Genomic DNA, 15,364 nt, shown 5'->3' with positions numbered 1-15,364 from the left:
ATTTTATGTCTGATTCTTCAGAGTCCTGGATCATTATGTTTGGCTCTCTCACTTTTCTAATGTTTTTTTCTTTCAGTTGAACAAAGAAATGAGCTTAGAAAGGTGAAATATGTTTTAAACACATAGCAAATAAGTTTCGAAGCCAGGATCTGTGTTGACCCTGAATACTTTTCAGAAGTGGCAAAAGTAACAGCAGTGTAACTGACTGCTTTATCCAAATAATTTTAAGTGTTGAAACCAGTACATTTATTTTGCAATATTTTAAATAAGGAAAATCACAAGGGGCGTTACAGCTCCAGGATGATGTTTTATAGTTGGTTTGGGCTAACGAACTGTAGTAAACTAGTCACGTGAAATCGCGCCCAGTGATCCTGAATGGTGTTAACCCTCCTGGCCAGATTCTTCTACTAAAGAAGCCTCATGTGTCATTCCAGGCGCTTCGCTATCCTTACTTCCAGATTGGGCACCCCTTGGGCAGCACCACACAGAGCCTTCAGGATTCAGGAAAACCACAGAAGGAAGTCCTGGAAAAGGCAGGCCCACCTCCTTACATGAAGCCTGTCCCTCCGGCCCAGCCCCCAAACAAGCCACACACGCGGATTTCTTCCAGGCAACATCAAGCCAGCCAGCCTCTTCAGCATGTCCTGTACCCCTACAAAGTCGAGGCTTCCAGGACAGATCACCCGAGCCATCTTCCGGAGGACAAGCCAAGCCCGTTGCTCTTCCCATCCCTGCACACCAAGAATCCTCAGGCAGTAAGCAGTAAAGATTTGCTCGTGAGCCTTGTGTCTGGCCTGTTGCTCTTCTGACCCAACTTATTGTGAGAAAGATTTTCTTTTTCAGCATAGAAGATCCAATTATAATAAATTTATCTTTGCAATATCATGGAATTATAAAAAGAGCCATGACTTTTAGAGTTAAAGGTCCAGATTCAAGTTCGGCCTCTGCCTGTTCATAACGGAGCCGTGCATGGGCGGCAGCTGTGGTGTGGCGGAGAGCTGGACGCAGCAGCCACATTGCCAGGGGCTCAAATCTCAGCTCTGCTATTGCATAGCTCGATGGCCCTGGGCTGGTCCCCCGGCCTCTCTGCTCCTTGTTTCCTCATCTGTAAAGTAGAGATAATAATAGCATCTACCTGGTGCAGTTCTTTTGAGGACAAAATGAGTTAATACTGGAAAGAATTTAGAACAGTACCTAGTTAGAACTCGATAAATGTCAGTCATTGTTATTATTAACGCCGGTGGACTCAGTTTCCTCATCTGAAAAGGAAAATCCTAATACCTGTCTGGCCCACCAGGAAGGGCTGTTCATGAGGATCCAAGGTCACAATCTTGTCAAGATGTTTTGAAAATCATAAAAGTGCCATACGAATATTTGTAGATTGTTGGTCCTATTAATGCCTTCAGGTGATGCTGTTAATTGAGCCCAGATCTTTCTTCTACTCTTGGGCTGGTGGTCAAAAGGAAACAATGAGTGTTCGTCAATAAAATGATAATCTGACAAGGGAATCTAGTTACCAATAGCTTTGTAACGCTGTCTCAAGAGCCCGATTTTCTAACACCTTTGTGCCAAAGTAATACTTTTTCTGTCAACTAGCGTTGACTCCCTGAGTGCTGGGCCCAAGTAGTACGATGTGAGATCCTGCACGAGGTCACACAGATGGCATCTCTAGACCGATCGCTTTGCCCCGGCCTGCAACTTAGAAGCACTGTGTGTTTAGAAATGTCCTCTTGTAGTAGTTAATTCTATGGTTAAGAGAGAGGGGTCAAGGTCTAGTGGGCAGGGAAGGCATTATTTGCATTGTTTTCTGTAAAGAAGCAGGATGCCTGACATCTTAGCTGTGTTCTCTTCTGTCTCTTATTTGTGACGGTATAAATCATGTAACTCTTTCAAGGCTGAGGCCTGAATGAGAATCCAGCCATCTTCCTAGTCTATAAGAAGTACCTCGAATTTCTTTTTTTTTTTTGGTGAGGAAGATTGTCCCTGAGTTAACATCTGTTGCCAATCTTCCTCTCTTTTTGCTTGAGGAAGATTGTTGCTGAGCTAACATCTGTGCCAATCTTCTTCTGTTTTATGTGGGCTGCTGCCACAGCATGGCTTGACAAGTGGTGCTAGGTCCGTGCCTGGGATCTGAACTTGCGAACCCTGGGCCACCAAAGCAGAGTGCACAAACTTAACCACTATGCCACCCAGCCGGCCCCTCAAATTTCTTTTTTAAAATCCTTGTCTTATACCCATTGGATGTAAACCGATGTAGTTTGTGCAGGACAGATGAGAGACAGGTCTGGGAATGTGTTTTCCACCGTTGCCCTTTCAGGTAACAGTGCATATTGGGGAATCATGTGCCCCAGGGTCCTCCTTTTCGTAACTGAGAAAGTTCAGAATGGGCCGTACTCGTGGGGAAGCTCCATTAATGCCAAGTGTTGCTTTTTCCCCCCTCTCCTTGTATACTCAGAAAATCCTCACTGGCCTGGAGCACAAAAATGGTGAGATCAAGCCAAAGAGTAGGAGGCGGTGGGGTCTCGTTTCCAGGTCCACAAAGGATTCTGATGATTGGGCCGACCTGGATGACTTGGACTTCAGTCCCTCCCTCACCAGGATTGACCTGAAAAACAAGAAAAGACAGAGTGATGAGACCCTCTGCAGGCAAGTGTGCGGCTCCTATCTCTAAATGGATGGATCTGGGCTTTGCGAGATGATCTTTCCTACCTGATGATGCTTTCTGGCTCGTGCTAACCTGAGCCTCGTTCTCTCCCTTCAGATTTGAGAGTGTTTTGGACCTGAAGCCCTCTGAGCCTGTGGGAACAGGAAACAGCGCCCCTACCCAGACTTCGTATCAGAGGCGAGACACGCCAACCCTGCGATCTGCCGCCAAGCAGCTCTACTTGAAGCACTCGCGATACCTGCCTGGTAGTGTAAACACTTGCCTTTACTTTGACCATTGATATGAAGTCGTGTACCCGCAATCACGTGCTCACAGAGAGTCTGTTTGGGAATGCAAGTGCTTGGGGCTTCTCTTTGGAACTGATGGGAACATCAGAAAAATATTTGCTGAAGCCCGGGCCTCCTATTTTTGTTTTATATAGTTGGCTCAGATAAGAAATTGGGTAGAGGAAACTGGGTCCAGCCTCCAGGGAGGGAGCAACTGGAAAGAGCTGGGCAGCATGCCTGAGGCCCCTGCACCTGACCGGGTTTAGGAGAAACTGCCAGTTCTCTCAGGAAACCAGCGGGGAGCTTAGTCTCACCATCTGGCAGTACTACAGGGTTAAGTGTAAACACTATAGTGTGGATGGCCTCTCTCCAGATTCTCCGGATTCCAAGCTTACAGCATTAGCCAACCGTTCATTCACAAGTGCATTCAATCAGCAAATACGTTTGAGTATCTACTGTGTGCTGGGCACTGGGAATATTAGGGAGAACAAAATGGCCGAGCGGGGCCCCTGGGCTGCCCAACCCCAGGGGGCTCCATTCACATCACAAAGTCTGCAGCCCTGCAAACGATACTCTAATGCAGCGTATTTTCTAGTGCTGGGAGACAGACCTGAACAAACAGATACACGGTAGTGCAGGTGGTGATAAGTGACATTCAGGGTGATCTACTGGGGAGGAGGCACTCCTTTAGACGGAATGGTCAGGAAGGGCCTCTCTGAGCAGGTGACTCCCAGGTGGGCCCCAAAGAATGGGAAGGAACTCAGTGCAGAGATCCGAGGGAAGAGCACAGTAGGCAGAGGAAGCAGCCAGTGCAGAAGCCCGGAGGCAGGAAAGGGCTTGTGAGGAATGGCCAAGAGGCCAGTGTGGCCAGAGCATCGTGAGGGTGATGTAATATATAGTATGGGGCATCTTTTTGGGTCCTGTAAGAAATTTGGACTTTATTTTGTAAGCAATGGAAGCTCTTGAAGGCTGTTAATTGGAGAGTGTCATGGTTTTATCTACTTCTATGTGCTGAGTGGGTGAGGGGCCAGCAAGCTGTAGTTGTCGTCCAGCTGAGGGGGGTGGTGGTCAGACTAGGGCTGGGGTCCCAGGGGAAGGAATGAAAACGGGAAGGGCTGGCCTGCTGATGCATCGATTCCTCACCCTTCAGTGGGGACTAGGGTTCTTCAGGGTTGGCACTGTGGTCTTAGAAGACTGGCCTGACAGTTCCCGGGGTGACCTGGCAGGAGAGAGACCAGATGACAGGTATAGCCGTGACCCAGGTGTGAGGGACAAAGACTCCAGTGACAGTGACCACAGGCAAAAGGGAGCAGGCAGGGAGTTGGAGAGTTGTTCCTTTTTGGCTCTAGCGGAAGAAGGAGAAGGAACGAGATGAATTCAGTCCTTCAGTTCTGAAAAATAGCTGCAGTGTCTGACGTAAGTGGGAAAGTGGGCGGTCCAGAGGGAAAGTGGTTTGGCTTGAGGTTGAGGTCAAGTCAGCCTTTGACGTGAGGGAGTCAGTGAGGATCCTTGGTACAGACCAGAGTCATCAGTTTGTGATAGTGATGGTGGTCCTTGTCAGGTGAGAAGATGGGATCTTGGGGGACAGAAGGCAGAAAGAGGAGAGCAGAGGGATGCAGATGTGGGGGGTGGCGTGGGGGTTGGAGAAGAACTTGCAAAGGTGACAGAAAGGCAGAGGAGGAATATCCAGGAGCCCTGAAGCCCAGGACAGCGCCAGAGGGGGTCAAGACATGGGACAGACAGATCTGTTGGTAGAAGTTGAAGAGACCTCTCAGGCTGCTCACCAGTGAGACAACATGCTAAACCCGAAGACGGCATCTTTCCTCTGCCATCTATCAGATGACATCAGCACAGTCAGTTTTTGCTTAGATCCTTGAACCGCAGGACGGTTTTGACAAATTGGGTCTGCATTAATTTCATCTCTGAAGTCTCGTGCAAGACTAAATATGTATTTTGCATCTTAAAATCATTTCTTCCCTATTAGGAATAAATATGAGAAATGGCGTACTCCCGAATCCAGGCAAGGATTTTATTCCATCTAATCCATGGTCTAGTTCTGGTGTGTCTGGAAAATCTTCAGGAACGGTATCGGTAATCAGCAAAATAAATTCAGGTGAGTAATGATTCTTAACTCCTAAATGACAAGAAGCGAATTCTCTGGATGCTGCAGGGTGGGTCCAGAGAGATGAGGGTGTAAGCTGTAGAACCACGGGGGCCTTTCTGGTGCGGAAACCCTGGGCCTCTTTTCCAGGCCTGTGCCCCTCTCCTTCTCTCAGCAGCAGGCCCTGGGGACTCAGCTCCCACGAGGTCTGCTCTCGAGAGTAGCTGGGGAGGAGAGCAGAGTCTTACCTGCCTCATGGGAAAAACAGAAATAACTTCACGGGGTCTTACAAACGCTGACATCTGAGGCCCTGCTCTGTGGTGGGCGACCTCCTTCTGACTCAGCTCTAGCTGCCTTGCTCCAACTCGTCCCCTGTGTCTGATGACACAGACTTAGCCCAGGGCATCAGAACCCCTTCTGGTTGGAAGGTGGACGGTTTGGAAGTCCCTCCCCACTTTTTTTGAAGAGATGAATGAATTTCGGAAGCCTTCAGGCTGACTAAGCCCATTGCCAGCAGACCAGTTTCCCACATCGTTTTTTCCCTCATACAGGGAGCCCCTGCTGGGAGCTGCATCCCCTTCCACATTGCCAAGGAAACTTCTGGGCCTCACTTCTCCCTGCCTTTATCCATTATGTGTTCATTTATTGTAAGGAATACAAAAAAGAAGGAAGTAATACATCAACACCCACTTACCCACCAGCAGGTTAAGGCATCAGACTGCCAGTACACGTGAAGTCCTCACCTTCCCTCCTCCCCCGCCTCCCTCAACCCCCACCTGATCTGAGCGTTTATTATTTCCATGCATTTAAAAAAATATACATGAGGGACCAGCCCCGTGGCCAAGTGGTTAAGTTCGCACACTCCACTTCGGCAGCCCAGGGTTTCGCCAGTTCGGATCCTGGGTGCAGACATGGCATTGCTCATCAGGCCACGCTGAGGCAGTGTCCCACATGCCACAACTAGAAGGACCCAGAACTAAAATATACAACTGTGTACTGGGGGGCATTTGGGGAGGGAAAAAGCAAAAAAAAAAAAATACATGAAATACATAGTATGTTTTGCATGTTTTAAAATTTATATGCATATAATCCTGGATCTCCACTTCATTCGTTTTATTAATTACATTACGTATGTAACAATTGTACATATGTAGAATATTATATTATATAAAATATACAATATATAATTATACAATACTATAATTTATTACTTCTACTAGGCTATAATTTATCCCTTCTCTTCTGGACGAACTTGTAAGTTGTTTACGGGTTTTGCTGTTAGAGTGCTGAAATAAACATTGTCGGACCTACTGTATTGCACCGTGTGAGGGGTTCTCTGGGGATGGTGCAGTTAAAGTTAAGTTAAAGGGTCTGCTCATCTCCGACTTCACAGATATTGCCAAATTGCGCTCTGGCAGGGTATGGGAGTTGTGCTGCATCCTTGATGCCACTTGGTACTGTCAAGATTGTAAAATTTGTGCTAATCTGATGGGTGTGAAATGGCATCTTATTATGGCTTAAATTTGCATGTCCTGTTTACTAATGAGGTTGAGCATCTTTTCCTGTTTATTGACTGTATGTTTTTTCCCTTTTGTGACTTACCTGTTCAAGTTCTCTTCCCGTTTTTCTTCATATCTATCTGTTCACCAGAACTGCAAAACGTGCTCCAGCTGACCGACACAACGCCTCACACCAGGCCATTTTTCCCACTCTGCCTTAAGCAGTTGCCAAGGATGCTCTGTGCTGTAAAGACAGAGCAACTGTACCACTCATTAACCCTCTTCCTAACAGATGTAACTTCCAATTGGATAATGGCACATAGTAACATTGTTCATCATCCCATGTGTGCTGTTAAGCCTTCAAAATAAGGCTGATTATAGATATTCATTCACCCACCCAATATATGTTGATTACTTATGATCTGTAAGGCATTCCATTAATGTCCTAGAATACTAAGACGAGTACATACAGTTTTGACCCTTGAAGCACTCTCAAGATAGAAATGACATAAAAAGTGAATTATGTAATAATAATTTCATAGTTGTTAGTTTTTTGATTATGGACAAGAATATTTAGTGTAGAATTACTTGTAATAGCTAAATAATTAAGATAATGTGTGTGCTGATCAATAAGAGAATCATTAAATAAATTATGGTTTAGCCATACTCTAGAATTTGTATATATTGACTTGGAAGGATAGCTATTCTATATTATGGAATGGAAAAAGCAAATTTCGGAAGAGGCTAAACCTATTACTCCAAAAAGAAAGAAAATTCCAAATTTCCCTTTACTTCGATGAACCAACCAACCAGGCTCCGCTGGGGCGTGGCCTACAGGAGCAGCACAGTCTTTGCCCTGCGAGTCTTTCCGACAGCGTGGTGTGGTGGAATGCTCTGCTCAGAATTCCCTGTTTCTATCATAATTCTTTTTTCCTTCCTAACAGTCAGAACCTACTCTTTGTTGTTCTGCACTGCTGTCCTTTAACCCTGTGGTGTCATGTGCATGTGTCCTTGTAGTAATGAGCTTTCCCCTTTGCACATCAGTGGGTTCCGGCTCTGCAAGTTCTAGAGGACTGACTGGAAACTACATCCCTTCCTTTCTGAAAAAAGAAATCGGTTCTGCTATGCAGAGGGTACACCTGGCCCCTATCCCAGACCCTTCCCCTGGTAAGTTCTATTTCGGATCCTTCACGACTTGATTCAACAAATAGTTATTGAACAACTGCCTGGTGACAGGCAGGTTGTAGGCCTAGGGTCCGCCAAGGAAGGAGGCAGACAAAACTCCATGTCCTTGTGGAACTTGTACTCTCTAAACAATAAGCAAATCGAATAAGACGCTCCTAAGTGCTCAGGAGAAAAATAAAGCAGGCAGGCAGTAGGGAGTGTGGGGGTTGGAGTGTGGGGTGCAGATTGCAGTTTTAGACAGGGTAGCCAAAGAAGACGTCACCGCAAGGTGGAGTGAGGATGAAGACATTGAGTAAAGATCTGAAGATGGTGAGTGAGCGAGCCATGCAATATGGGGGAGACTATTCTAGATGGGATTCTTAGTGCGTGGGTGTCAAGGCTGGACAGGCCTGGCATCTTCAAGGGATAGCGAGGGGTGCAGGAGTGGCGTGAGTGAGAGGAGGCAAGGAGGAAGAGGAAGTCAGAGAGGCAAGAAGAGGCCTGACAGTATGAGGCCCTGCAGGCCACCATAAGCACGTTGTCATTGACTCTGAGCGACCTGGGAGCCACCGGAGGGTTTTGAGCAGAGGAGTAAGGTGATCTGACTTCCATCTTCCAGGCTCACTCAGGTTGCTGCTTGTCACTAGATGGAAAGCGGGGAGCAAGGTTGGAAGCAGGAAACCAATTGGGAGGCTGTTGTAATTATCCAGCAAAGAATGATGCTGGCCTGGGCCGGGGTGGTCATAGTTGGTTTGTGCCAGATTCTGGATATATTTGGAAGGTAGAGCCAATAGGATTTGCTGACAAATTTTAATTAAGTAGGATAAGAGAAAAAGAGAGAGGTCAGGAATGACACCAGTATTTTTGGCCTTACAACTATAGCATGGGGTTGTCCTGACTATGAGTAGGAGGCAAAAGCTGCTCTTGAACTCTCATTTTCTGATATCTTTGTCATCAAGATGCATTTATCTGCACTGTGTTTGCATGCGTCCCATATCAGTCAGACCCACCTTTCTCTTTCACTGCAGGTTATTCTTCCCTGAAGGCTGTGAGACCTCATCCCGGGCGACCTTTTTTCCATACCCAGCCTAGAAGCACTCCTGGGTTGATGCCCCGGCCTCCGGCCGCCCAGCCTGTGCACGGCCGGACCGACTGGGCCGCCAAGTACGCGTCTCGGCGATGACTGTCACAAAGCCCTTTGTAGGGGAAAGCAGGACACTATCCCTCATCCCACTGGTGTTCTAGCTGCAAGAACCTGTCGAGTGGTGTAAAAGCAAACAAACGCTTCATAGTTATCTTCTGAACTAAGACATTTCAATATTCTTTTTAGAATTTTTTTTTAAATATTGGTTTGAATGCAATACCCTTTTTTTGTACAAAATTATTTTATTCTAAAACTGGGTCCCGTTATTTTCTTAAGCAGCAACATTTTGTATATATGGATTATGTTTTAGCATTTTATACAGTCAACTTTGTAATGAACTTTTTAAAGATTAATTGGTTTTCCTTTGGGGTTCCAGATAATATTTTATACAGATTTTTAAAAATGTAATAATATTGATGCAGTATTGCAACAGGCGTGCAATTTAAAGCTACATGATAAAGGGTTATTTACTCAACATGTGGGGATAATTGTGAAGTGCTGAAATTTCACATGTGGCGCATCAGGTACTTCCGGCTCATTGGACTGCCATCTAGATCACTAGAAAAATGATCTGCTTTCCTCAATGTCATGTTATTGGTTTGATTTTTTGATACCGCTGTGCTGTTCAGAAAGTACTGTTGTATAATTCACTTTGTTTTGATCTTGTTCCCCAGATGAAGGAACTCTAAGTAAATATATTTTGAAATTTTGACCACAGCCCTCATGGTGGTTGGTAACATCCAGAAGAAACCCAGCTTTATACGCTATGCCATCCCCTTCTGCTTTCTTCCATTTTTGAAAGCAAATGGTATAAGTACCCACCAAAGGGAAGCCTTTCAGCCAGAAGGTTCTCCACATAAAGGTTAACACAGTCACTTAAACATGTCCCTGCCAGGACACATTGACACATGCTAAGTTTCAAAGCAGCAGCAGATTTTTTTGTTATAATAACTGATAGAATTTTGCATTCAGCTCAGTTCTCCAGGCCTGGCTGGGAACAGACAATGAATACTCTTTTGTCCTAGCCAAATTCTCAGGGCAGTTTGGGGAGCAGAAAAGATGTATGGCAGAGGTTCCACTTATCTGGGAAGTCACGGTGACCGCGATGTTCGTGTCCGTCGGGTGCCACATTTGAACTCTTAACCCTTGTGTAGTTTCAACAGTGAGAACTCTCTCTGTCGGGCAGAGGCTGTTCTGTTGAGAGGAATGTTTACAGCAATTTTGAAAAGGACAAAGCTAGTTTGGAGACAGAAAAAGACAAAAGGTCCACTCTCATCCATCTCTTTGGGGCACATTTGCCTCCACTCATGGTTACCTGAAAGGCAAGAGCGAAGGTCACCACCGGTGAACATGATAGCATCTCAGTAGTGTGTTGACTCATATTCTCTCAGGGCACAAACTACTCTCGTTTGCTTCCAGGTTCCAGGATAGAGCAAGTTGACCCGTATGAAATTGTCATTTTTGTAGGTTAAAATGAATATTGGCACTTTGATATGCTTCAACCTAGTAAGTTGATAAAATATTGCTTTGATGTGTTAATAATACATTGCAGCCTGAACAAATTACCATGGCTCCCAGAGAGCCCTAACCTAAAATCAGGGAGTAATTTCTGCTTTGGAGAATCTGGCTCAAAAAGATACTTGACCAAGCACTATGGCCACTAGAGGCATAAGAAAAGCACATAATGGATATGGATTTGATGGGTAATGTTTTCCTGTTAACAAACTGGCGGCAAAGCTTCAGAAAATAAATATGTACATGTACGCACAACTTGAAGCTGAATTGATTTCTGTATTATATTCACAACTCATTATCTAAAGCAACAGAAAATGTGTTTTCAGAGATGACTCTTTACTGAGGTTAAAATATTTATTTTCCCTTTCTGTATTGTGTATAAAAAGTAATTTAATCTGTAACCTTACCCAGCTTGCTGGAAAGCTGGTTTTAAATTGTAAATACCCCATAGACAAGCAAATAGATTGTGAATACCATATTCTTGGCGCTCTAGCTTATGTTAAGGTCATTACACTTCTTTTTAAATTGAAAAACCTAGTTACCTGGTTATTACACATTATAAAATTGTTTTTGAATACTTGTGTAGGGCCCAAATTTGGAAAATATTTCACTTTTCTTTCTCTTCTTTCCTTTGTTTATTAGCAAACAACTTCCCTTGGGAAGCCAAACACATTTATTCATGTGAAAGTCAAGAAGCTGATGCACAGTTGAGAAAACTAGAAGACTGGAAAAGCAATGTAAATTCTTGAGAACTAACCCAAATCCTGAAATACTCTTTTTTCCCCCCTAAATGGGTAAAGGACAAATTGTATATACAAGCTGTTTCCTATAGAAGGGAATAGTGACCATCTTTTGTTATGTGAAAATAAAATGCTACCTGTTGCATATATTTTTCAGTTACTATAGAATTATAAAATGTACTGTAAGATGCCAAGAGGAATGATGAGTTTCACTGTACCTGTCCATGACTAGCTCATTTCAGAGTCGGGGAGCTTTCTGGGATGTCAGGAGATGGTGCAGGGATGGCTCTCATTCAGTGCCAGTGGCGTGCTGGGGGGTCCCTGTGTAAACTGCAGGGAAACTGCATGAGCATCAAAGCTACTCTTGGTGTGATTGTTCGTTTTACAAGAAAATTCCAGTCATTTCTAAGCCCTCCCTCAGCTCATGTATGATAGGATTTAAGTAGGAAGAAAATTGATTTTCAAACAATTTTTAGAGACATCTCTTGCCTAAAGAACCATATACAGCTAATAAATTGACACTATGTCATCTCCCGGAGTTATCAAAAATTGAGTACAATCAAGGCAACACACGGAAAACAAAACAAGAATCCAAATACCGGTACTGTTGGAGTTCATGGGCACCATGATTTCTCATTTCCCTACCATCAAGCCATTGTTTTGTGCCATTTAGGAGAGAAGGAACGCAGGTGTATGTTTCAGCTCCGTGTATAACCAAAAGCAATATGTTTATAAGAAAATGTTTGACATACTAATTATTTTATCTCATTTAAAGCATACTGTAGCAACTGGTTTGTTTAATATATGTGGTTAATTTTTAGAATTATTTTTACAATTTCCAACCAAAGTACTGTATTTTATATAATTTATTGGGAAGACCTCTTCATGGAAACCATTAAGAAGACAAACTGGAGGCAAATATCACATTAATCTGTATTATCAGTTTCTTATAGACACTGTGCTAATGTGAATTTAAAATCACCGGAACAGTCTTCTGATCTCAGATGTCTCACTGCTGAGAGCAGATTATCCCCTGATTTGATTACAAGGGAGTAACTGAGAAAATACTTATTTATAAAGCAAATATTCATAATGATGAGAAGATAGGAGGACAGAAAACCACTTACTCAAGCCCCTTCTGAAATGAAATGTTGCTTCTTGAACAGTTTGTCCTGAGGTGTTTAAAAAAGTTCATTTTACATAAGAAAATTCTGCTCCAAATAAAGTTACAGTTTAAGAAAAATTGATTTGCGTGTTCTGTTTTTGCTTTCATGTTCTTCCATCAAAAGATAACAGCACAACTAGAATGACCTGGAACTAGAATATACAACTGTGTACTTTGGGGCTTTGGGGAGAAGAAGAAAAGGAAAGATTGGCAACAGATGTTAGCTCAGGTGCCAATCTTTAAAAAAAAAAGATCACTAGTATTTTCTAATTTGAAGTTTTGAGATTTTATGGCTCCTCCTTAATGCTTACTACAGTGTGACTGCTGTGGCATTGGAAGCATACACTTAGAGAAGCAGCATTGTTTTCCTGCAAAGTGGAGGTTTTTTTAAATTTAGCTTTTAGCAAGTTAGGTGACTAGGGATGTTAAAAAAAAAAGAGGTCGAAACAATTTCTTGTTGCTGACGTCATCATGATTAATACGTATATGTTTTCATCATGATTAATACGTATATGTTTTTAGCTTTCAAGGCACACTCAAACAATATATATTGTATACATACATTGTACAATATATAATGTACAATATAAGCTTTCAAAAGAAGTTCATAACTTCACGAATTACACAGAAGATTCCAGAGGAAGTGCATTTCCCAAACATTCTTTGAATCCTTGAAAGAATTTTGGAGGAATGTGATTAACCAATCAAACTTGTATTGGTGAATCCCTAGATGTGCCCTTCACGCTTCGAACACCGCCAGCCTGAGTGTGTGACCTCATGGTGTGTGTGCCCAGCCTGCGCCTTCCGAAGCCCCTCAGGTTCAAGCTCTCAGCTGTCCCTCCTGCCATAAAAACCTGCTGTGAAGGGGGGAGGGTGAAAGGGGTGATGAGGCATGTGTGTGTGGTGATGGATTGTAATCAGTCTTTGTGTGGTGAACATGACGTAATGTACACGGAAATCGAAATATGATGTACACCTGAAACATACAGAATGTTATAATCCAATGTTACTGCAATAAAAAAGCCAAAACAGATGAACAAAACCAAAAAAACCCCTGCTGTTAGAATAGATACCAGTCATTTATGGCTAACGCTGAATTTAAGCCAATTGTTTCCCTCTTTCTGGAGTGTTTACATATAAAGCTTCTCTTAAACTGAGATTTAAAGCTCTTGATTTTTTGTTAAGGCAATTTTACCTGCTACTGAGTGGGCGGGTGAAGGGTCAAAGGCTGAGAGGACTTTGTTAGGTAGATGGATAGACACTACAAGTAAGGTTGTCCCAGACTGGCAGCAACTCCAAAGGTCTCCAAGAATAGCATGATTTCAAGGGCTTCCAAGGAATAAACTGACCTAAGGGTTTCTGTCATTGAATGGCAGAATTATTATAACAGGACTTTTAATTTCTCCACAAGCCTGGTAATAATAGCGTCTTATGATATTGCCTTAGTTTCTCTTTCAGGCAAACAAGATCGCTAGGATAATGTGACCCCTGTAATATTAGGTGGGACATATGAAGTTGCCATCTTTATAAGTTAGAAGAAAATAGTAAAGTATCAGCAATTTGATATGGTTCAAACAATTAGAAATAAGGAAATGGAGATAAATGTTTGGCTTATGAACAAAATTGAATAATGTTTGTCCTAGCTAGTTCAATTAAAATAAATCCTTGTAGAAAGATGGGTTGGAAAAAACGAAAAGAATGATCACTTTCAGCGGGGTTGGAAGATAATGGCTTCCTACCCATGTTAAACTGAGTAATCTGTGCTAGGTCAGAATTAGAAAGATGAAATTGAACATACAGTGTTATCTGTGTTCGAAAGTGTGCCTTTTCTGACTCTTGGGGTGCCCAGCTGTTGTTGGTTTGCTTCTCTGCTTCCTTTACGTCCTTTCTCTGGATCTGCTCATCCTGTTGCTGCCCGTTTGATCCATCCCAACCCTCTCTTCTGAGTCATCACCGTCTAGGGGACATTTTCAGTTGGATGGCTCATAGGAGTGAAAGACAAATCTACTCATTATTATTTTCCCCACAACTTGTCCTCGTCTACCACCCTTTATGGAGCTAGAAACCAAGACATTTTCTTTCTTTCTTTTTCCCTCCCTCACCCCCTCCCTCCCTCCCTCCCTCTTTCCCTCCTTCCCTCCTTCCTTCCTTCTTTCCTACCCTCCTTCCCGCCTTCTTTCCCTCTTTCCTCCCTCTTTCCCTCCTTCCCTCCTTCCTTCCTTCTTTCCTACCCTCCTTCCCGCCTTCTTTCTCTCTTTCCTCCCTCTTTCCCTCCTTCCTTTCTTCCTTCTACAAATATTCTCTGAATGCCTACTCTCTGCTAAGTATGGTGCTAGGAGCAGGATATACAAAAGTATATTTTAAAAATATGAAAATCTCTAACCTCATGGAATTTATATTCTATCAAATCTACAGACAGATAAAATAAATAAATAAAATATATAGTATGTTAGATGACAAAAAATGTTATGAAAAATAGATGAGGATGGGAAAGGAGGTGTGTGCGTGTGTGTGTGTGTTTGGAGAGGCTCGTCATTCTGGACTTTTCTCTTCCTCCTTTCCTCTACTTGCTTCTACTTGGTTGGTAAAACCTCCACCTCCTTAATATTTCACCTTTTCTTATCCGTCTTCTTCAAACTCACGATGCTACTTTGATTCACATGGACATTCAACAGGTCTCTCTTTCTCCACCCTGCACTGTCCCAATTCATTCTCCACACTTCTGTCGGAAAAATCTACCAAAAACATGATCGTACTAGTTGCTGCGATTCATCAGCACCCCGGTCTTCTCAAGCCAGGTGCTCTCAAGATCCCCTCCTGGGTGAAAACAATAGTCAACAACACCGAGAGAGCAGAAGCTGCCTCTAAGAATAAGAAATAATTTTTACGTTTTTTGAAGATACATATTTTTAAATTTAAAATTCATGTGAATATACTGTATAAGATAGCCTTGATGGTTTTGAAACATGTTTAAAAGTTTTAACTTATTTACCAGCCAAATTACTTTTTTAGCCCCATTGACACCTCCACCTCAAGCCCCCCCATCTTCCTCCCATCCAGGATGGTGCTATGCACAGTAAAAAAATAAATATATGCACAGATATA

At 43.2% G+C, this 15,364-nt stretch overlaps 1 protein-coding gene across 3 annotated transcripts in view; it reads left to right on the top strand.

Moving 5' to 3' along the window:
* Positions 1-12,341, top strand: part of CILK1 (ciliogenesis associated kinase 1) — a 35,489-nt gene extending 23,148 nt beyond the window's left edge. For 2 of the 3 annotated variants that reach the window (XM_001918274.5, XM_023625094.2), the window contains 6 exons: positions 435-755; positions 2,456-2,646; positions 2,762-2,910; positions 4,916-5,044; positions 7,576-7,698; positions 8,724-12,341. In XM_001918274.5, coding sequence (XP_001918309.1) covers positions 435-755; positions 2,456-2,646; positions 2,762-2,910; positions 4,916-5,044; positions 7,576-7,698; positions 8,724-8,878 — 1,068 coding nt within the window. In that variant the 3' untranslated portion in view covers positions 8,879-12,341. Of the gene's footprint in view, positions 1-434; positions 756-2,455; positions 2,647-2,761; positions 2,911-4,915; positions 5,045-6,252; positions 7,699-8,723 lie in introns of all 3 variants that reach the window. The other variant, XR_011429810.1, reaches the window with a different exon arrangement.
* The last annotated feature ends 3,023 nt before the right edge of the window (positions 12,342-15,364 follow it).

This window comes from Equus caballus, chromosome 20 (assembly GCF_041296265.1).
Source record: "Equus caballus isolate H_3958 breed thoroughbred chromosome 20, TB-T2T, whole genome shotgun sequence".
NCBI lineage: Eukaryota > Metazoa > Chordata > Mammalia > Perissodactyla > Equidae > Equus > Equus caballus.
This window is presented reverse-complemented; position numbering and strand designations above follow the sequence as displayed.